General features: G+C 33.6%; 2 protein-coding genes across 2 annotated transcripts; both read left to right on the forward strand.

Annotated features, from left to right (window-relative positions):
• The first annotated feature begins 12,576 nt into the window (after positions 1-12,576).
• LOC108485849 (metacaspase-9-like) lies at positions 12,577-13,988 on the forward strand. Its single transcript, XM_017789695.2, has 2 exons — positions 12,577-13,011; positions 13,091-13,988. Exons 1-2 carry the CDS (start codon positions 12,663-12,665, stop codon positions 13,228-13,230), a joined length of 489 nt encoding a protein of 162 aa, XP_017645184.1. The 5' UTR covers positions 12,577-12,662; the 3' UTR covers positions 13,231-13,988.
• Positions 13,989-24,639: 10,651 nt separating this feature from the next.
• LOC108485275 (metacaspase-9-like) lies at positions 24,640-25,092 on the forward strand. Its single transcript, XM_017789104.1, has one exon. It carries the CDS (start codon positions 24,640-24,642, stop codon positions 25,090-25,092), a length of 453 nt encoding a protein of 150 aa, XP_017644593.1.

Consider the following 25,092-nt stretch of genomic DNA (forward strand, 5'->3'; position numbering starts at 1 on the left):
CCTAAAAATAATATAAAAACCAAAGCTGTAATAAAGCAGTTCAATAGTGGTAGTTATAACGCCCCAATTTTCGGGAATTCTGTGAATGTTGACAAAATTTCATGCTTTGATTTTGTCATTTGTGAGTGAAATTATGAAATAGGACCTATGTGAAAATATTTGAAAATGCGATAGGCTAAATTGAAGTGGCCAAATAAATAGGAGTGCAAAATAGGAGGATTTGCATGACAAACCTCCCATTTTACATGAAGTGGCTAGCCATCATGTTGTTGTAGACAATATGAGTACTTGATATCCATAATTTATGGTACAAATTGATACAAATTGATAATGGGTTAGGTAAATGCTTCATGATAATAGGTTAGGTAAATGTTCCATGATAATGGGTTAGGTAAATGTTTCATGATAATGAGTTAGGTAAATGTTTCATGATAAGAATTTCATGTCTTTTGTATTAAAGAATTAAATGGATGAAATATGAAGTTTTATTAAAAGAAAAAGGGGTGAAAAGAACAAAGTTTTGTCCATCTTTGTTCATCATAGCTGAAAGTTAGAGAAGAGAAAGGAGAGGAGAAAGCTCTTGAGTATTCGGTCATTAGGAGGAGGAAAATTGAAGGTAAGTTCTTGGTACCTTGCTTCTATTTTGAGGTTCATGAGTTCTTCTTGATTCTACCTTAACTCTTGAAGTATATTTTGATTTTTAGTTGTGTTGTGAGCATTTAGTCATGAATTAAAATGAAGGAAATGGTTGTTGTTTCATGTTCTTTTGATGAAAAATGGAAGATAGGTGAAATTGAGCCAAACAAATGAGCATGCATGTGCCTTAGATGTTAAAGGGAAAAATCAGCTAACATGTTGTGTTTTAAAATGATGAAATGGAGATTATACTTAAGTAAAATCATAGATATGTGATGATTGATTGGTGATATACATGTTTAAATAACAAGCATGCAAGTTAGGTGTGAAAGAGTGATTTGGTAATAAATCTGCTTGGGACAGCAGCAGTAACGTGTCTTTGGAAAATCACCATAAATTGTGAGAGATGAATTAGAAGCTGAATAAATTATGTAATTAAATCTTTTTGAGTCTAATTTCTAATGAAATAAACGAGATCATATTTTGAATTCTGTACAATGAGAAATTTGATTCGTAATGAAGAGTGGTCAGATTAGTCAAACAGTGAAACATGGGAAACTTTAAGAAAAATCTGGTATTGATTGGCCATACCAAAAATTCTGAAAATTTTATGGATAAAAGATATATGAGTCTATTTTCAGGGAAAATTAACGGAACATGATTTGGAGTTTCGTAGCTCCAGTTATAAATGATTTAGTGACTGTTGCTCAGGAAGACAGCTTGCAGTGAAATTATGATTATGTGGTAAACATTGACAAAAACTTGTTAATGAGTTGCTTATTAATTTCTTATAAGCTCACTATGATCTGTAGGTGTGGTTGGCCGAATATTGTAAGGGGTTAACATGTAGTTTGTATTTGAATAGTTAGATTAACGTGTTAGTAATCCAATTGTAGGCGGTTCGTGTGTGGATCTCGTCAACATATCGTCGCAAAATGTGTGTAACTAACACCCTCTTTCTTAGTCTAGATCGGCAAAAGTCGAAAAGTCAAAATGTCAAAAGCGGTATTTTGTAGATTTGCGAAAAGTAAAGCTCGTGAGGTAAATCGATTAATGTTTTTGGTAAGCTGCAATGTTTGGACCGCAAAGTGCATGATTTACGTGCCCTCGATATTTTTGGGCTTAATGGGCCAAAATTGGAATGATGGGCCAATCGGCCCAATTCGTAAGAACCCTCGCACGTGATTTCGTTAGTACGTGAAAAGTAAGAATATGCATGAAAACCCTAAAATAGATAAATTACTGAAATACCTTTAAAAGTGAAAAATTTACGCTTTTACCTCTAGTAGATAAATTACCAAATACCCTAGGGTTAAATTGACCTAAATGCATGTTTGATTGTTGTTATTTATCTGCATGCCATGTTGTTATTATCGATGCATGGGATGGGATATTGACGGAGGAAGTACTGAAAGTGGCTTGTCCACGATCTTGGAGGCTTTGCCTCAATTTATCGATAATCGAGCAGCAAAGGCAAGAATCGTGGAGTGTTAAATTTGGGTGGGTTGAGCTATTCCCACATGGAGTGTATGGCTGGTACGGGTGGAGTGTAGTGGTTGGTGGGTTGAGTAGTCTCCCAAATGGGCTTGCATATGTTTCTTGATGTTGCATGTATTTTGAAATGGGCCTATGGGCCATACATTATCTGAATAAGGGCTAAGGCCCGGCTTATTGTAATCTGAAAAGGCTCGCCCAATACCACTTATTACTTGAATGGGCTTAGGCCCAATGGGCTTGAGCTGACTTGGGCTTTGAATGGGTTTTCCTTACACCGAGTTTCCCCAAACTCACCCTTCTTTAACCTTGCGGTGAGTCTTGATGTGGGTAACTTGGAGCCGGAGGGGATTCAGAGTGGCCATTGTGAACACTTTTGGGTTTGAAAAAGAGACTGGTTTTCTTAAGTTATTTTTAATTACTATTTAAGTTTTGGGTTGTAATAAGGCCATTTTAACTTTATTTTCTTCTTTGATTTTCTGAGATTATATTATTTTAAACAACTTTAAATTGATGGATAATAATAATTCAAATGGGCTAGACTTAGGGCACGATTTCAAAACGATATTTTTTTAAATAACACGATGACACGAATATTCAATTTACCAAAGATAACCACTCAAAGAAATTTCAACTTGTTATAACCAAGTGTGGCAATGGATGTGGACATGTCTAGGATTGGATCCAATCGGAGAGCTTGGTACTTAAGCAGCCTTTATGGCTCACCTCCTCTGTTATGGATGCCTACCTGGTGCCCAGCTTCCATTCACTTGGTTAGTTTGACAAAATTCGGCTTTTTTTTTAAAACACTAAAAAGGGAACACGAGTTTTTGACTTCAAAGTGGCATGTCGGATTCGGCCTTAACGTCTGGGCCGGGTTGGGGGTGCTACAGTAGTCACCGTCGAGCCCTCCGCTGTGCCAATCCGCCTAAGTCTAGGGATTACCTGTACAGATTAAACAAAAAAAGGGGTGAGTTTTCGCAAACTCGGTGTGTAATCCCAATAGAAAACATACATACAGATACACATCAGGAAATAATCAATTGCAGTCTGGGGCCTAAGTCCATTACGAATTCAGCTTGGGCCTTGGCTCATTCGGATACAATCTCAGATATAATTTAGGGCCTTGGCCTATCTCAGATACAATATGCAATAGCAGGAAATCAGAATCCTACCTACCAGCCTCTACACACCATCTTCGTCCATCCCTACACACTATGTGAGGATTAAATCAACCTACCCATCCCTACACACCATGCTGTACCGAAATGCGGCACATAATCAGAAATTTGCAGCAGAGCTGCCAAATAACAGGCTTAATAGCCTTTCAAACACTTCCTCTAAATAACAATAACCTACCCCGATGCAATGCAACATAAAAAAGATGTCATGCTATTATGCAGTTACAGAACATACATTCAGATATCATAATTCATGCTCGGTACAGATATTAGACAGACAAATCACTCGTATAGGGGTCTAATTAGGGCTTATCGACCCTTCAGTAGGTCCACAGTCGACTTGGGTGACCTGTGCAACCTTAGACAACTTTTCAGAGAAACGGGCCCACACGCCCATGTGGCCTGCCCGTGTGGGCCCACACGCCTGTGTGGCCCACTCGGCCCAAATTGGCCTTGGCCGCGTAACCCATTTTTAATGTAACCCGTGCTAGCTATATATTCATATGTGTTTTCACTATTTACTTATATGTTCCTTCAAAGCTATCTACTTGAATCATTGTTACTAAATTATTTATATCTTGAGCTAGAGGATTCCAAATTAAGATCCGCTTAATGTTTTTGAAACTAGACTCAAATATATTTCTACCATAAAATTTTTAAAATTTATAATTTATCAAATAAGTACAGTAAAATCTTCAAATTTATCTCTATTCTGCTGTTTGACAGCTTCAACCTTTCCTTACTAAAAATTATTTATCTCTTAGTACGGAATTTGGATGATGTTTCTGTTTGTTTCTCTTGAAAATAGACTCATTAAGGATTTAAACATATAATTTTAAGCCCATAATTTTTTTTTTAAATTTTTTATGATTTTCCAAATTCAAAACAGGGGAACCCGAAACCATATTCTGACCTTGTCTCACAAAATTCATTATATCTCATAACTTACAATTCCATTGCTTACACTGTTTCTTCCATGAAAAACTAGACTCAACAAAATTTAATTTCTCAACGTCTAACTCAATTTCCAATATTTTTTATGATTTTTCAAAATTATACTACTGCTGTTATCCAAAACTATTTTAGTGTAAAATGTTGATTTCCAAGTTTATAACACCCTTATTTCCTTTCTCTATAATTTTTTGCATCATTTTCTCTTATTTCTCTTATTTCTCGACAGCCCATTTTCTGCGGTTCGGGTACACACCTAAATCGTTTTCGCTACTTACACAATCCCGAGATCACCAAAAACCTATAATCGACAATCCCAACTTTAGAATCGATCTTAAACTAAGATTAAACCGTATTCACATTCCAAAAGGTCTAAGCTTGTCTGCTCATCATTTGCCTTCTAACTTCACACAATTCCACCACTACTCAACACGAGGGAGATAGCAACTGAAACGATTCGCTACTGTAAAAATAACCATTCCACATTAACGAAGAGTTCAACAATGTTAAGAACAAATTCAAAGCCAAAACCACTCGTCCAAACAACACAAGAAAACACATACCTTATACGCTTACCAAACGATCACCACTTCGAGTCAAATCGACGAACGTTAATTTTAGCCTCATGATCGACTCCTAAACAGTCAACAAAACACCCCTTAATCCCTTATCCAGAGTAACATTCGAGTGTAATAAAATGGAAACTTACCACACAACACAATTGCATGCTTGCACAAAGGGGAAAAGATGAAAAAAGACAATGAAAACGGAAGGGGAATTCAAAGGAAATTCGGCAGCAATGATTTATTATTTAGAAAAAAGAGGAAAACCAAAAATTGAGAGTGGGGGAGAAAAGAGAAAATGTCAAAAAGGTGGAAAAGAGTCCGAAATTTAAAAAAAAAAACTAAACAAAAAGATAATGCCTAAAATCTGGTAACTCATCTCCTTAATTTTGTCCCTAACCTCCCACAACAACTCCACAACTCAAAATTTCAATTTAACTAGGACTCCACCACGCCACACGGCCAAGCAACAAAAATAATTCCCTTGCGCATGCATGGACTTGAACTCCAAACCTCCCACCCGCCAACACACACCTCAACCACAAAACCCACAAGCCCATTCTAATATATTTTTACCAACTTTTAACTATAAGCCTACTGGCCAGAGATAGAGCTTTATTAATAAAAATACCAAAATTTGCCCAAGTCAAGGCTTGAACTTAGGACCTCATACGCACACCCAAAACACTTAACCACTGAAGCAGATAGATATTTGTGTCATATTTTTACAAAAACAAAAATATACATTTTTGGGGCGTTACAGTTAATGGATTAGTTTTGAAATATATTCATTATAATGGATATTAGATTGGGATTGTGAATGAAGAAAAGTTTATATTTCATATAAATCAAAAGAGGATTGGGTTATTGATTTATATTTAATACTCTTGTTATAAATTGAATTGATCGTGACTATTTTTGTGATCTTCTTTTGTCATCATCCTGTTAAGGATTGAAAGCGATATTTGACTGTGAAAGATCTACTTATGGGCAACAGAATATGATAATTCTATCTAAAGCTCGTTATGGTTGGATGCACATGAAGTTGTAAGTTTTTTAAAACTATGAGTATAACTTTTCAATATTCAAAATAAGTTCTCCATTAAAATTACGTGGAAAAATATTATCGTTGGTACATGTAAGTTGTAGATTTAGTTTTTTACTTTAATTTAATCATTTTTTATTCTTTATACTTGCTTTACTCTCGTACAAAACTGATAGATATTAAATACCACATCATCGAGAACTTATTTATTATTTATGCCTTAGAATACATGATTTGACTTATATGTTTGATTATTTATACTTCTCGAATTTTGAAATTTCTATCCTAACCCAAGCACTAATTATTAAATATGTTAAGCTAAGTTTTTGTATTTCCACAAATTTGATATTATCTATTAAGCTAAATTTCATGGCACTACAAAAAAACAAAGATAAAGTTCTATCTCATAATCCACAGTTTAAGTATTGTAGTTGAGAGTTGTGCACAATTATTTTGGATGAAGCAAAAGTGAATTGATTATGGTATTGTCAAGTACATTAAACATATCCAAAAATATCTAATGCTTCACTCTCGTACAATTTATTAATTATTAAACAGCATCTTTTTTTTAATTTTTCACTTAATTTTTTAATTTATTAAACAACACCTTACTTTTTATTAGAGTGTAACATTAATTTAAACGAATGTGTTTATAAATTATTAATATTATTAATACTTATTTAAAATTAAAATTATAGATAATTTTTACTTTCAATCCAACTAATAGAATAAAAACCATAAATCTAATTGACATAAAAAATAACTTAGTGATTTTATTCACTCTACCTAACAAGATATTGTTTTATTTGAACTTGAGAATAGTTGTATCAATTTGTATATTTGTTTGATGTGCTTTACAATGGAAACAGAAAGCCAAACATTCAAAATCAATCTTAAAGACTTTGGGTCACAACTTGGAAGCCAAACAATGAGGATGGGAACAAACAACGAGAAAAGATTGTATGAAACTGTAATTTCACATCATCTCTATCACTTTTTAATAGAAGGATGATAAATCAAATTTCTAGCATTTTTAGTTGGATTTGAATTTTTTTAGAAGGAAAAAACTGAAAATCAAGAGGAAAAAAATTAAATATTATCTTATTTGATTAAAAAATATCTAGTATGCAAATTTATGTTAATAGACCAATGAATTTTAAGGTTATTCAGATTTGATTTAGTTCAAAGAATTGTTAATGGTAGTAGCTCATACATTTTATATTCTTCCATTTGTTAATTATTTAGAGAACTAACATGAGCAATTGTAAATGAAAAGTTCTATGAGCTTGAACAGTTGGATTTTGAATTAAATTCCATGCATGTTTATTATGATGATTATGAAAAAAAAAATTGCTAGTTTTTCATTATGTCATATTCTTATGCTTGAGATGTGATGTTTATTGATATATTTAGCATAGGCTTGTTTCTATACATGACCTGGGCATCTATTATTGGTAGTTAACTGATTATGCAAAACTTTTGTTAAAAGGATTTTAAAAGTATTTTGAATCAAACTCGGGACTTCTCGCATCCGAAGCAAGAATCATACCACTAGACCAAATGCCTTGCATTTCAAGATTTTGGCATATTCCTTGAATTGACTTAGTGGCATTATAGACTTCACATTGATTTAGACATTTCCAGTAGTAAATGTCAGTATTTATATGTAGATACAAAGTAAAATGAATGATAGTAAAATTATCAATTTGTTACAATTTAGTACAATTGAAACACATGTAAAGTAAACTAGAAGTTTACTACTACAAATGCATTTACCACTTGGCGTGACCAGTTAAATCATCCTGGATCATATATGATGTGAAAATTAGTTGAGAATTCATATGGACATTTATTAAAGAACCAGAAGATTCTTTAATTTAAAGAATTCTCATTTGTTGCTTGTTCTCGATGAAAATTGATTGTTAGAAACTCACTAGCTAAAGTTGAGATTTAATGTCTTGTATTTCTGAAATGAATATGGGCCCATTCACCCACCATGTAGAAAATTTTGATATTATATGATTTTGGTATATGCATTTACAAAATAATCGCTTATGTGTTATCAACTTGCAAACTGTCGTTTACAAGATTGCTTGTTTAGATAATTAATTTAAGATCATGCAATTAAGATAATTCATCTTGCTAATACTGATGAGTTTATATCTTACTCTTTTATTGACTGAGTTTGAAAAACTCTTGTAAAATTTTGTTATTTATGCGCATAATGGTTTAGATAAATTATTAATTAAATGCTTCTGATTAATGTCTAAACCATTACTTATGAAAACTAAACTTCCTATTCCAACATGAGATTATGTTGATTTACATGTTGTACGCATCAAACCAATAAGTTATAAATACTCCCATTATGATTGGTTTTTGATTAAGAGCAAAATATTTCTAATCTTTGAATTTTTGTATATGCGTATATGTTCCAATTGCTCTACCACAACGCATAAAATGAGTGAATCCTCAAAGAAAGTTGGGAATATATATTAATTACAAGCCTCGTTGTATGTATTTGAGATTCAATTATGACATGATTTGTGATTATCATTTTGAATATTCGATAGTTTTCCCAACATTAGGGGGAGAGAAATAATAACTTGTAATGAGTTAATAGGAGAGCAATTTGAACCAAAAGTTTAATAAGGATAACTCATTACAAGTTAACTGTCAGATGTATTTACAAACTTAATGAGAATAACCAAGTGTTATATAGCATCTAATATTTTAATTTGAGTTAAAGTCCCAGTATGACAATCAGTTAGAATATAATAGATTGGTTGGTTCCAAAGATGAAAATTCTTCTAGATGGTCATATAGTAGAGACGGGTGCTCCAGAAAACACCCAAGACATAACTAGTAAGTAAAACTCTAGAAGAAATTCAAGTACCTGAAATTGAAGATTAAAATAATAAGACATCTCGATAAGTTATGTCAATTCGAGAAAATGTGGAACCGAATAATAAAAGTGGTCGACAATGATTTTGCATTCAATGTTATTATTGAAATAATGAAACAAAAGGAGGATCTTGAATAAATCTATTAAGAAATATATATATATATATATATATATATAGAATAAATTGATCAAAATAGAAAAACGCAACTCAAGTACAATTAAACTTGTGGTGTTTTTGGACCAGAAGTCCAAATATCTAAAGGTATAAAGCCAATGAGGGTGCAAATGAAGTAGTTTTGCAAAAGCGAAATTAAAATATGAAGTTTTTTGTTAAGTCCTGACATTGATTATGAAAAGATATAATACTCTTTTGTTGTGGATGCGATAATCTTTAGATATATTATTTTGACAATTCATAAATGATTTAACGTGCGTCTAATGGTTGTTGTTACAACCTTTTTATGAACCACTATATGATGAAGTTTATATTAAAATCCTTGAAGGATTTAGGATGCTAAAAGCATATTAAAATTCCTAGAAAATTGTTCATTTATATGAATTGAAATAATTATAACATATGTGGTAAATTTGACTTCGTGAATAGTAATTGAAGGAGGATTATAAAATGATCCAAAATATCTATTTGTGTTTTTAAAGAATAATCATGATTAAAGATTATTATGATTATTGTTGAAACTCTTGAAGAGATCAAAATATATTTCCCCCAAATTTTTCCTCACTCATGACTTTCAAAAGAATGGTGATATAAATGCTTAGCAAATACATTCAAATAGTCATTTGAAAAACTAATATTCAAGATTGAATACGTAGAATATGAGAAAGTATATGATGTTTTTATAAGGGGGAGAAAATACGCGTTGTACTCTTTTTCCCTTAACTGAGGTTTTGTCCCATTGGGTTTTCCTGGTAAGGTTTTTAATGGGGGCAGCATAATATGCGTATTATAAATATGTGTACCTTTTTTTCTATACCCTTTTTCCTGTACCCTTTTTCCTTCACTAGGATTTTTTTCCCATAGGGTTTTTATCTTAGTAAGGCTTTAATGAGGTACATTATCTACCAATGGACATCCAAAGGGAAGTGTTATGAATATCTTATTAAGTGGATGTCCATCAAGATCAAGAAAAGTTTTGATGTACTTTAAATTCTTATAGTCATTAGAAGTAGATTTGTACTTCATCTATACTTCTTATGCCTATAAATAGAGACTTAGGAAAAACATTGTAAATATTCCGATTGATCAATAAAATACGCTATCTCTTTGCTTTCTCATTTTCCTTGTTCCTTACTTTTTGTCCTTTTATTTTATAACAAAAATTTATATTTTATATTAATATTTATCTATACAATTCTTTAAGTTCTTGATCGAGTTAGTGTCACCTTCAATTGAGTTACCAACTTGATTAAAAGTTAAGGAAATGTCTTTTCGTAACTAAACTAAGCAATATTATTCAAGGATATTTTAATCTTTTCACTTAAAAACCAATAAAAATATGTATATGGTGAGATTTGAACTCCGCTAATTGCATTAATAAAATTTTATTTACTATTCAACTAAATTTTTATTTTGATATTTTTATACATTTTAATTTTATTGTGCACATTTTATTACCTCCATCAGTTGCATATATTAATAATATATTTGATCGAGTTGGTGTCACGAGTTAACTCGATATTGACTTAAGATACGTAATTCATGTGTTATTATTAATTAGTTTTAAATAGTATGTTTAATTATTTATTATAAATTATTTCTTTTTTAAAGAGAAATACATTAATTCATTCAATGAATAAGACCATACATTTCGGGGGAAAAATAATAAACACCTATTGTACGCGCTAAAGGACAAGCTCTATTAACACAACAAAAGCTTCAACTTCAACATCAATAGAATATTATGGCACGTTGACAATCGGTTCTACCACAACTCAAGCACAACATATTAGGAGTGATTGCAAGCACCTAATACAATAAGGAAATCAACTCCGGATAGTCCAAAGCGGCGAGCATAAATCAACAAAAGAACCTAGTATCCACCAAACTAGAGGGGACGGTGACAAAACCAACCCTAAAATTACTCACAAAAACAAGATTATATGCATAAGCAAGACTAAAAAGCGTGCTACAAGAGTAGGCAAAATTTTCTAAAAGTGAAGACTTATTAACAATTGAAAAATAAACAAAAAAAATATATAAAACTTAAGATAACACGAGTCTAAATTGACTCATAAAATCATTTATTATTCTAAAACTCTCAAAATAGAAATAGATTAAGAAGTCAACGAAGAGCTACCCACCTTCTAAAAGAAACTGGTGGTGGTCGGTAGTGTTTCAACGATGATAGGCACTGTCATCTATCCATCACAACTTGTAAAAACAACAAAGATACCCACAAAACTGATGGGCAGGAGAAAAAGGTGGGCGGTAACTAGCCCGAAGTCTAACACCGCCGCTAGGCAAAAACAAAAAGAAGTAAACCATTCGGAGGAAAAAAATTTAGGGTTTTTGTAGAAAATTTTTATTTTAATCAATTGTTTCTTATATTGATTTTTATTATAAACAGGGGCGTAGCCAAGGGGGCTGGCATCGGCCCTGCCCCCCTAAAATAGAAAATTTTATTTTAGGCCCTTGAAATTTTTAAAATTTTAAATTAGTAAAGGTAAAATTGCACTTTGGCCCCTAAAATTATAAAATTTAATTTAATCATTTACAAATTATAAAAATATAAATTATAAAAATTAAAATTTCATCCGCCCCCTAAAAAAATTTTCTGACTCCGCCCCTAATTATAAATTATTTCTAAACAAATATCTGTACTCTAAATTTGTAATTTCTACACATATACACATATAATAAAATTTTTAATGCATATTATAACTAATCGGTGGGGTCAACTACCACCCAATAATTTTCGAGGGACAATTAAATGCAATTAATTTATCATCTACGATCATCATCTGCACCACAACAAAGTTCATTAATACCTTCTTCTAACCACCGACACCATCGTCTTGTCGTCTAACACTGTTGGAATCTTAATTTTGAGTCTTCAAATTTAATTAATACAACTTTGAAGTATTTCTGGTTTTTATTTTATGAATCATAAAATTTATTTTCTTTTGAAATTATAAAAATGAATAATTAATTATAAAAATAAATAAATAATGTAATTGACTTGACTTCAACCTTATTTTAAATTGGATTTACTTTAAATGACATAAAAATAACTTAATATGTGACCTAACAAGAAATTGTTTTATTTGAATTGGAGAATAGGTGTATCAATTTGTATTTTTGGGTTATATAGCATGCATAGGATATTAAAATACATATTTTAATTATTTATGTGTGAATTTTAGTTTTCATTAAAATTACATATTTTAATTATTTATACATAAAATTTGATTTTCATTAAAATTATATTCGATATTTTTTTCTATTGCATGAGCATGTAAATGAGGTATGAAAAATATACACGTATACATATATATAAAAATCAAGAATCTAATTTCTACAAAACAATTATTAAAGATCAATGGGCTCTTAAAATAAAGCAAATATTTTAAACAATTTATTTTTAAATTCTGATAATTCTACTAAGTTATTTCGGTGGTCAATGTAATCTGTCGGATTTGGGTCAGATATAAAGTGGAAAATAGGTGTATCAATTTGTATTTTTGTTTGATGTGCATTACAATGGACAGAGAAAGCCAAACATTCAAAGTCAATCACATTTTATGAAATGTAAGATTATTTTTATTTTATGAAATTAATGTGTATATATATATAGGTTCTTAGTGAGACAGTGGGAGCACATTAATACAAGGGTACAAGCAACACAAAATAGTAAAATTAGCAAAGCAAGATGGGTAAGTGTACGAAGAGAGCAGTTCTGGTGGGATGCAACTACCCCAAGACCCAATTCGGCTTGCATGGATGCATCAATGATGTGAATACCATAAAAGCTGCGATCCTGAAATTTGGGTTCCACGAAAGCGATATTAATGTCCTCACCGATGCGCCAGGGTCGTCGGTTCTGCCTACTGGTGCAAACATTAGGGATGCACTTAATAGAATGGCGCGCGATGCTAAAGCAGGAGATGTCCTATTTTTCTACTTCAGTGGACATGGAACACGCATTCCAATCTTTCAACCTGGCCAGCCTTTCAAGCAAGATGACGCAATTGTGGCTTGTGACTTAAATCTTATCACTGGTAGGTTTTTGTTTGGATTTATATATTTATTTTAGCAATATACATATTCATACCCTATATATATACATGGTTTCTGCAGATGTGGACTTCAGGCGTTTTGTTAACCGGCTACCAGATGGAGCAAGCTTCACAATCCTATCAGATTCGTGCCACAGTGGTGGTCTCATTGAAAAAGAGAAAGAACAATTTGGTGCTGAGCATACGACGACACGAGATTAGTGCCACTGTGGTGGTCTCATTGAAAAAGAGAAAGAACAATTTGGTGCTAAGCATAGGACGACACCAGTAAAATCCAACAGGCCTAAACCGTCTAAGGTTAAGGCTAAGAGTCTTCCTTTTGATGACATAGATCGTGTGATAGATAAAGTAGCAGGCATCGCACACGATGTAGTAGATATTGGCCGAAAGATTCCCGGAATCTACGGGAAAGATGTGAGTCTCAAATTCCATCCTCACTACGTAGATGGGTTAATGGTGTTGGATCCACTGAAGGAGGATGATGGGATTTTAATAAGTGGGTGTGAAGCCAATGAGACATCATATGACCTGGTTTTGGGGAATGAAGCCTTTGAGGCGTTCACTCATGCAGTGGTTAACGTACTCAATCAGCACAAGGGTGCTGGAATAAGCAACAGACAACTTGTGGCTGAGGCTACCATCAGTTTGAAGGAGAATGGATTCTTGAAGGAGAATGGATTCAAGCAGAACCCTTGCCTTTATTGCAGTGATGAGAATACAAGCACACCTTTCTTGGGTGGCTTTGCTTAAATTTCTGATCAAAATGCTGGTGCTCAGGCTGTCAGTGTCATTAATAATAATGTGCTTATGTTTTGCAATACTACTAGAATAAATTTGACAGTCTGTTGACTTATATCTACCTACCGCGGATTTCCTATGCATCTCCTTATATAGCGTGCGTTTAGTACGTGTGAAATTCTAGTGTATAAATAAAGAAATAAAAACTTTTTATTGTCTTATTTAGAGTTTTTTAATTTTGTAAGTTAGGTTAAGGGAGGTTCCGGATTGTTATAACTAAGGTGGCCGGACATTAGAAAAATGGAATGGAAAACTCAAGGTGTTCAACCATCTTCGAGGGTGAGTTTGGATGGACCGTATAGTGCGGTACGAAGCGTTTAGCTTACATCTCATGCTGTAGTATCTAATCTTATTGTCACCACTATTTTTACACTAACCACAGGTAAACGAATCGTCCATCCAAACCCACCCTATATTAATAACATTCCAAATAACATGCATTAGGAGAATGATTTCAAGGTTAAACGAGTCTGATTCTATCATAAACGACTTGTGGTAAATATGACACGCTCCAATCCAAGATCTTCAATTTGGAAGAGATCCTTTTCGGTCAGAGACAAAAGATATATGCAAATGAACTTCCATCATTAGAGGTGAGCATTCGATCGAATCAAGTGAAAAATTAAAATCTTTTACAATATAACTAATTCCATGTTAGAACACATAAATTTAAAGTGATATATTTTTGAAAATTCATTCAAAGAAAAACAAGAGAAAAAAAATATTTTAGTATGATAAACTTGAATAATTAATGTACTTATTTAGGGCCCAAAAATGATTATTTTAGATTATTTTAATTTTTTATATATTCTTTATATTTTTAAAATTTTTAAAATATTTTTATAAATATTTTGAATTTTTTGTAATTTTGTTGAGAGAAAGACTAATTTACTTATTTTCAAAAGTGATAGGAACCAAAGGTGTATTTACACCAATCTATTATTTGAATTATTTGAATTGTAAAATCTCACCCGACTCAAATTTGAAACTCGAATTACTTATTCGAGTTAGCTAAAAAAATTCAAATAACTCAATTCAATTAACTTGAAATTTAATTTTTTTTTTTAAAATCAAACCAATGAACAAAGTGTGATAGTGAATTCATCAGGTGACGAGGTTTGGAGTGCAAGTTCTAGAGGCTCGGGGCATTCACAAAGTGATTGGAAATGTTGACATTAATTCCATTCAACCTTCAGAGAATTGTTAACAAATTTTAATAATTTTATTTATAATATTTGTTTTATTTCATTACTAGCAAATATTATTTACAGTAATTAGTTGTATAAAGAAATATATTTATACTTATATTTATAAATAATATTCAATACATAAATTTAAATTGTATAATAAATTTTATATATTAAAAGGGAGGATATGCTTTCACTGGAATGAAATTAAAGTAATTTTACACGCTTTCATATATTTTTGTACGATTATTAATTTAACTATCCAACTAATTTATCGATATTATTGTACTTTTCATGCATGTAAGTCTTCAAACTGATTCAATCTTTCTATCATATCGATCTAAAATATTGTATATATGAACATTTATTTAACGATTAAAAGTATTCTTACATAAAACACGTAGTTTGAATTTTTTAATTTACGTTAAATTTGATATGCATGAGTTATATAAATGAAATATGACGTTTTATCATTAACATATTAATTGTACAAAATATATGAAATGGTGTAAACTACTTTAGTTTAATGTCCATAATAGTCATTTTACTTTCTTATTATAAATTTATAATCTATCTCACTGCCACTGTTGTGTTTAAATCCTAACACACAATAGTAACTAATTATTTTCAGTCTCGTCGCCAAAGGCGGTGAGCAAAGCAAGTAGGCGTCATGGCTAGACCTGATCTATTTGTATTTTTAGGTTATATAGCATGCATAACATTTAATTAAACTTTAAGATATTAAAATACATACTTTAATTATTTATGTATGAAATTTAATTTTCACTAAAACTATGTTCGATATCTCTTTTCTGGTGCATGAACATGTAAATGAGGTTCAAAAAATACATATATATATATATATATATATATATATAATATATAAATCAAGAATCTAATCTTTACAAAACAATCATTAAAGATCAGCCGTCTTCCAAAATTAAAAAAATGTTTTAAACAAATTGTTTTTAAACTCTGATAATTCTGCTAAGTTATTTCGGTGATCAATGTAATCTATCGGATTCGGGCCAGATTTGAAGTGGAGAATAGGTGTATCAATTTGTCTTTTTGTTTGACGTGCATTACAAGGGATAGAGAAGGCCAAATATTCAAAGTCAATCACATTTTATGAAATGTAAGATTTTTTTTATTTTATGAAATTAGTGTGTGTGTATATATATAGGTTCTTAGTGAGACAGTGAGAGCACATTAATACAAGGGTACAAGCAACACAAAATAGTAAAATTAGCAAAGCAAGATGGGTAAGGGTACGAAGAGAGCAGTTCTGGTGGGATGCAACTACCCCAAGACCCAATTCAGCTTGCATGGATGCATCGATGATGTGAATGCCATAAGAGATGTGATCCTAAAGTTTGGGTTTAAGGAAAGCGATGTTAATTCCTCACCGATGCGCCAGGGTCGTCGGTTCTGCCTACTAGTACAAACATTAGGGATGCACTTAATAGAATGGCGTGCAATGCTAAAGTAGGAGATGTCCTATTTTTCTACTACAGTGGACATGGAACACATATTCTAATCTCTCAACCTGTTAGAGCATAGAGATACTCTATTATTCTCGTTAGTTTGTTAATCTGTTGTATTAAAAATGTTAGGCTGTTAGCAGTAGTTACTAGATAGCAGTTAGTTCATTCATCTATAAATACCTCAGATGAACTATTCAAGAAAGTTATGAAATAATACAGTATAGTTTCTCAATTCTTTAATTTATGTTTTCAATACTCAATCTAGCTTAGTTTTCTTTTACCTGAGATCTCAACTTGGTATCAGTCGCCTAAGGTGCTGGAACCTGCTTCACGTTCTCCTTCATGAATACCACGGCCTCTGTTGATTCTACTTCTGTTGAGGCTGGTTCTCCGGCGTTCACCAGTGCCCGGCTCATTCATTCATTTCCTTGACATGAAACAATAAAATTGGATGATAACAATTTTATTCAGTGGAAACAGCATATTAGACTAATCATTGAAGGTTATGAATTAACTGTATTTTTAGACGGCACAGTACCTGTTCCGTCGCGATTTCTGACGTCTCTGAAAAACTCCCTCGTTCCAAATCCAGATGCCTCGACTTTCCTTCAACAAAAGAGGTTATTAGCTTCCTGACTTCTTTCAACTATTCCTCCTTCATTACTGGCTTCTTTTACAGAGGCTTGATTGGCAGGCGATGTGTGGACCACAACCACACGCCTCTTCGCTACTCTCACTGGCGCAATGCTCTTCCGTCTCCGTCACGAGCTCCATTCTCTTAAGAAAGGTAACCTTTCGATCAAGGATTATATAGAAAAAATACAAAACACTAGTGTATTAATAGAAGCCTTTGGATCTCGGATCTCAGAGGCAGAGAAGGTAGAAACTGTTCTTACAGGCTTGCCTCCAAAGTTCAAAGCTGTTATCACTTTAGCGTCGTTCTCGTCGAAGCCTCTGCCACTCCAACACCTTGTCGATGTATTAATTGAGTACAAAAATCGTCAGATGCGCGCCGTGCAAGACGTTCCTCTTCATGCGAATCTACTAGAATCTGATCCGTTGCCAGCTCTAGTTGACTCGGTGCGTGGTGGTCGCCCACCGTCTGTAGGTCGAGGAAAAGGATTCCGGTCCCTATTCAGTGTCAAATTTACGGGCGGTTTGGACGCCGGTTCCTAGTCCATTTGCTGGCTATCTCTTGCCAGTACCGCAAGGTTTTGTTCATAGTGGAAACTAGTGGCCTTCTACTGTGCCGCATTATACTAATGTCACTAATAGGGTTTCTAGTTACTTATGATGATGGACCAGGTCGGTTTGTTGGGTCTCATGGTGGGTCAAAGACTTATTTTGACTATGGTTGAGGGTCTACAATTACGGCTGCAGGTGCTATTCCACCATATGGGATTGATGGGACTAATGGGCTGCATGTGCGTGGCAAAAAACTGGTGCGTTTCATGATTTTAGGGGTGTTTATAATTCTGGTGGGCCGCATGGTACATCATTACCAAATGGGTCGATTTTTAACAATGTGGAAGTTGCCCCTGCTTATGGTTTTGGTCTCGAACTTGGCCCTTCTAGTGCTGGTGTGTACAATGGACCTAGGCCGTTTGTTCCTTGGCGAACCAAACCAAAGGCTCAGGTGTACACTGGATCCGATCCATGCATTAGGCTCCCGCGTATACCTGATGTACATGCATCTGATCTCTCCAATACTTCAGGGTCTAATGTGCATGCCACTCAGTATGGGTCCAACTTTGATGGTTCTGATGTTTATGTTCCTCTCTCTGTCAGTATTGCCTCATGGTATCCTAATTCTGAGACGTCACACTATGTATGTCGCGATGCGTTTACACTGAATGGTTCTACACCTTATTCAGGTAACTCTTCTCTCTTGATGGGTGATGGCACTCTGACCAGGATTTTATCTGTTGGGAATTCAATATTACCCACTCAGCATAAATTATTTCGTTTATCTAATATTTTGTGTGTCCCAACTATAAAGAAAAATCTTATGTCCGTGTCTCAATTTGCCACTGACATTAATGTCTTTTTTGAATTTTATCTGACCTATTGTGTCATCAAGGACACCCAGACTCAAAAAATATTACTGAAGGGCCACATTCGTGATGGGCTATACCACTTCTATCCACCCACTATGCCTACTCCGTCTCTTGTGGCTCCCTCTACTGTTAACATTGAGCTTCTAACTCAGACCGACAGTTGTGATGTTTTTACTCTCTGGCACAAGCGTCTTGGCCATCCCTCTGCTTCTGTTGTGAAGACTGTTCTAGATAAGTGTAGTATTGTTCTCAATAAATTTTGTCTTGATACTGTTTGTACTACATGTCAAAAAGGAAAGTCGCATAAACTCCCCATTTTCACTCTCTAATACTGAATACAAAGATCATTTTGCTTTGGTTGTCTCCAATTTATGGGGACCTGAGTCTGTTGCTTGTAGCCGTAGTTGGTATTATGTCTCGTTTGTTGACATGTGCACTCGCTTTACCTGGATTTATCTTATTCGTTAAAAATCTCAGGCGATAGATTGTTTTGTTCAATTTCAACAATTAAATAGATTGTTTTGTTCAATTTCAACAATTAATCAAAACTCAGTTTGGTAGAACTATTAAACAATTTCAGAGTGATTGCAGAGGAGAGTTTCGCACACTCACGTCCATGCTGGCGACTCAAGGGATAACTCATCGCTTGTCCTGTCCACATACATCAGAACAGAATGAGGTGGCTAAACACAAAAACCGGCATACTGTAGACATGGTTATCACGCTTCTGGCTCAAGCGAATCTTCCTATGAATTATTAGGGGTATGCATTTTGTTGTGATGTGCATTTCATCAATCGACTCCCTACCTCGGTTCTTAAAGGACAATTTCCATTCAATGTACTGTATAGCCATGATCCCATATATGATCATTTACACGTATTTGGGTGCTATTGTTTTCCCTGTCTGCGTCCCTTTCTGCTTTACAAGTTGGATTTTTGGTTTTAACCTTATACATTTTTAGGGTATAGTTCTCAACATAAAGGATATCAGTGTCTCACACAGGATGGAAAAATCATCATTTCTCATCATGTTATATTTTATGAACACCGATTTTTTTCTCTCTGAATGCTACGGTTGAATCCTCCTCTTCTGGTTAATCTCTCTCATCAACATACGTTCCTCTTATCAAGCCTATGTGTTCTCGACCTCTGGGGCCTTCCTCTGCTCAAACTCCTGAGATATCGTCCCCTCTTGGGTTCTGTCCCTCTACTTCTATAGATTCTCGGGATACTATGGGTTCCACACTTAAGCTCCATTTTGTTCCTCTTTTACCTGACGGCGATTGTAATGTCAGTTCACCTACGGTTCTTTTTAGAAGCACAACTTCTTCTACTATTCCAACGAATACTCATCCGATGGTTACAAGCTCAAAAGCTGGAATTTTTAAGCCCAAGGCTATGATTGTTGAAGCTATTGAACCTCACACGATTGAAGAAGCTTTCTCTACTACTGAATGGCGTGATACTACTCAAGTTGAGTACGATGCCCTCATTAGTAACTCCACCTGGGAACTTGTTCTAGTACCTAATAATTATAAAGTGATTGGCTGCAAATGATTTTTTAAGGTAAAGAAAAATCCTGATTGCACAATCACCCATCGAAAAGCTAGGTTAGTAGATAAAGGATGTTCTTAAGTTCCTGGGTGCGATTTCAAAGAAACATTTAGTCCAGTAATAAAACCTACTACTGTTCGAATCATTTTGTCTGTTGCTATTACAAAAAGATGGTAGCTTCGTCAAGTGGATGTGAATACTGCCTTTTTGAATGGCGATCTTACTGAAGAAGTGTTTATGCCCTGGGTATGTTCAGTATGACTCAATGGTAAACCTTTGGTCTGTTATTTAAAGAATGCTTTGTACGGCTTAAGACAAGCTCCTCATGCTTGGCTTGACAAGTTGAAGTCTTTTCTACTCTCCTCTGGATTTCTTTTGTCCAAATCCGATGCATCTTTTATAATGACCTGAAATTTTACGGATATCGAAAATCGTGTATCTAGCTTACTATTTTCGAAAGTTGGGTTCGTAAATATTTATTAGAAATATTTATGAGTGTTAGTTTAGTGATTAATTAGATTTTGGTTAGATGAATTAGCTTGAATTAAGGTTAATTTAGTGTAAGGACTAGATTGAATATAGTGTAAAAGTTTAATTATAGATCAAAGAAAAGTGAAGGGACTAAATTAATAAATGAACCATAAAAGGAATACTACCAAATGTATGGAAAATATTATTCCATGTGTATGTATAATATACATATATTAATACTTAATACTTACGTATATTATTATAATAATATATATTAATATAATAATTAAATAATTAAATAAAACAAAATAACAATAAAAGAAATAAAAGAAAGAATAAGAAGAGAAACAAATGAGAAAGAGAGAAAGATAGAAAAAAAAGGCAATTTAGGGTTTTAAAGCTTAAAGTATAATTTGGTAAGTCAATTAAGTCATTTGCTTTATAATTTTGATGTTTTTGGAGTCCTAGAGACAAATATTACTTGATGTAAGTGGAAATTTTAGAAGTTAATAGATTTTTAGACATGGGTTATGTTCAATAAATTGTTGAATTAGGGGTTTAATTGAATAAATTTCAAGTTAGAATTGATTAAGGGATTAAATTGTAAAAGAAGCTATAAGTTTTATGTTTGATGGACTAAATTGAAAGAAACTTGATATTAGGGTTTTACCATGAATATTTGGTGGTTAAGGTGAATATGATAGGAAATTGAATAGAGTTGAAGTATGAATTGAGTGATAAAAGTAAATGAGTTAATTAAGATTAAATTGAAATTGATGTTTGAATTGAATAGAAATTCAGTTATTTATTGTGAATTGTTATTGTATTAATAGTATAAATTGTTTAATTTCCGTAGCTAACGTAGTACTGGAGACATCGACAAAAAAAGGAAAAGAGAAGGTTGATGAGGAGTAATCTAAAAAATTACGTTATGTATTTCTATAAACCAAACTTAACATTTAAATTGTTGTTTTTATTCTTATATGTATATGGAAAGATATTAAGGTAGGTATTAGTGTCTTGATATTTGAATTGAAATGTATATTGACTGTTATCCAAAAATTTGAAGTGAATTGTATACCCTGTTAATAGTGTCGGGCTAAGTCAGATATAATTGGCATGCCATAGGATTGGAAGTGTATAGGGATACTTTGACCTTGAGTCGATGAGGCCCTAATAGTATCATACTGTTACTTCGACTTCACGTCGATGAGGAACTTTATGTGTCGTACTATTTCTGTTACTTCGATTTAATCCGATGAGGTACTATGTACTGTACTACTACTATTTACTTCGACAAAGCCGATGAGGCAAAATGTGCCATACTGGTGTGTTGGTTGGATCCGTGTATCCGCTAAAGTCCGAGTTATGCTAATAGGGGTAATCTATTATACCGAACAACTGAACAACTGTATTACTGTACTGGACAGTTATTGATATTGATTGATGATGCATTAAATTGAGTGTTCTTTGAGAATGAGTTGTAAATATAACTAATGCCATGAGATTTGAAATCTTATAGTTTAAATGTAAATAAGTTAATAAATGTTTTAAGTGTTGGTTTATAGAAATACCACTAAGTGTATACTCAACGTACGGTTTGTTTCCGTGCGTAGGTTAGGAACGAAAGCGACTAACAACTCAGCACCCAAGACAAACCCGAACTCAAATACTTGGTGATGTATCTTATTTTGAAAAATGGCATGTACCTAGGTTGTCTTTTGAAGTTACTTTTAGTGTGAATATTATTAATGTAAAGTTGAAAATGGTTATTCCATGTATGTAAATTTATGTTTTATGCTATGGTCTTTTATATAGTTTAGTTTGAATGGATTTGGATGGTATTTAAGTATAATATTTAGAAATTCTTTGTTAAATAATTACTGAAGAACATGAGTTAGACCATTATACTGGTGGTTTTAATGTGTATTAGATATATCTGATCATGTTTTGGACTGGTTGAAAGATGGGATTTTAAGTTGCTTGTTATTGAAATTTGCAGGGTCGGTAAACTTGAGCTATAAGATTCATTTTGAGTCCATACAGCCTAGCACACGGGCATGTGATTAGACCGTGTAAGACACACAACTTATACAAGGGCATGTGAGCAGGCCGTGTGTCCCATGTACCTAAAATATATAGATGCTCAGGGGTTGCCACACAGGCAGAGACACGAGCGTGTGTTTCGGCCGTGTGAGGCACACAACCAAAACACACGGGCGTGTGCTTGGTCATGCGAAAACTGTGCTAGGTTCGAATTGAAAATAAATCCAAACGGGCTAAGCACACTGGCGTGTGTTTTAGCCGTGTGAAACTAGTTTGTTCTTGAGCAATAAGTCAGAGAAGTACACGAGTAAAGGGCATGGGCGTGTCCAAGTCATGTGAATCACACAGGATGACAACACGAGCGTGTCATAGGAACACACAGACGTGTTCCTAAAGTACACAGGCATGTGGTACTGTTCATTAAAGGAAATTTTGGAAATTTTACGAAAAATTTTATAAGCTTCTGATTGGGTCTCGATTGGTTTCTAACATCTTCTTTGGGCCTTAAATGTCTATATAAGGTCAATAAGATAAATTACTGAACCATATAATGTTCCATTTTATTTGATTCGTGTTATAAACTGTAGTGACTAGTAATGCTCCGTAATCCTATTCCGATGTCAGAAATAAGGGTTAGAGGGTGTTACATCCTTATTCATCAAGGTTATGCCATCGTTTACTCTTTATGTTCTTGTGTTTGTTGAAGATATTATTATTACTGGAAGTGAGACTAAATGTATAAATAGTTTTGTTCAACAATTGAATAAGGAGTTCTCCCTTAAAGATATAGGTGATCTCCACTTTTTTAAGGGTTGAGTAACCTCGTTCTACTATAGGGTGTCTTCATCTGTGCCAAAGAAAGTATATCCGTGGTCTACTCAATAGAAGCTCTACGATTCATGCAAAGAATGTTATACTCTGATGATTAGTTCATTTCCCCTCTCTAAAGATGATAGGGAACCTCTTTATGATCCTACTAAGTATAGAAGCTTGGCCAGTGCACTTCAGTATGTGGTTCTAACTCGACCTTATATTGCCTAAGCTGTAAATCTCATATGTCATTTCATGCATGCGCACTACTGTTCATCTAGTTGCATTAAAATGGATTTTGTGATATTTATGTGGTACTCTTAATTATGGAATTACTTTTCGATAATCCAATCGACTTTCGTTAGTTGGATATGCCGATGCTAACTGAGGGCTAGATTTTGATGATCATCGTTCTACGACCAGTTACTATGTGTATTTTGGGCACACACCTACCTCCTAGTGTTCCAAGAAATAACAAGTCGTCTCAGGGTCCACAGCTAAAGCTGAATATCTAAGTCTTGCTGCTGCGACTAGTGATTTTGCCTGGCTGGACTCATTACTACAAGAGTTACACATTCACATTGTTGATCCACTTACTATCTGATGTGACAATTCTAGTGCTGTTGCAGTAGCTACTAACCCTGCCTTACATTCCAAGTTCAAACATGTCGAACTTGATTTGTTCTTTGTACGTGAGAAAGTTGCTGATGGCTCTATTATTGTTGGTGAAGTTCCTGCTTGTGACCAGGTTGCTGACATTCTGATCAAGCTACTCTCTGTTTCATCTTTTGCTCAGTTTCGTACTTTTCTTCGGGTGTTGCCCATCGAGAAGATGGGTGAACGTTAGAGTATAGAGATACTCTGTTATTCTCATTAGTTTATTAATTTGTTGTATTCAAACTATTAGGCTTATAGCAGCAGTTACTAGATAGTAGTTAGTTCATTCATCTATAAATACCTCAGAAGTACTATTCAAAGAAGTTAAGAAATAATACAACACAGTTTCTCAATTCTTTAATTTCTATTTTCAATACTCAATCTAGCTTAGTTTTCTTTTACCTGGGGTCTCAACACAACCTGGCTAGCCTTTCAAGCAAGATGAAGTAATCGTGGTTTTTGATTTAAATCTTATTATTGGTAGGTTTTTGTTTGAATTTATATATTTATTTTTGCAATATACGTATTCATACCCTATATATATACATGGTTTCTGCAGATGTGGACTTCAGGCATTTTGTTAACCGGCTACTAGATGGAGCAAGCTTCACAATCCTATCAGATTTGTGCCACAGTGGTGGTCTCATTGAAAATGAGAAAAAACAATTTGGTGCTGAGCATATGACGACACCAGTAAATCCCAACAAGCCTAAACCATCTAATGTTAAGGCTAAGGGTATTCCTTTTGATGAGATACATGATGCGATAGTTATAGCAGCAGGCCTCCTACACGGTGAAGTAAATATTAGCCAAAAGATTTACGAAATCTTTGGAAAAGATGTGAGTCTCAAATTCCATCCTCACTACGTATATGGGTTTATGGTGTTGGATCCACTAAAGGAGGAGGATGCGATTTTATTAAGTGGGTGTGAAGCCAATGAGACATCATATGACCTGGTTTTGGGAATAAAGCCTTTGGGGCATTCACTGATGCAGTAG

Source organism: Gossypium arboreum, chromosome 6 (assembly GCF_025698485.1).
Source record: "Gossypium arboreum isolate Shixiya-1 chromosome 6, ASM2569848v2, whole genome shotgun sequence".
Taxonomy (NCBI): Eukaryota; Viridiplantae; Streptophyta; class Magnoliopsida; order Malvales; family Malvaceae; genus Gossypium; species Gossypium arboreum.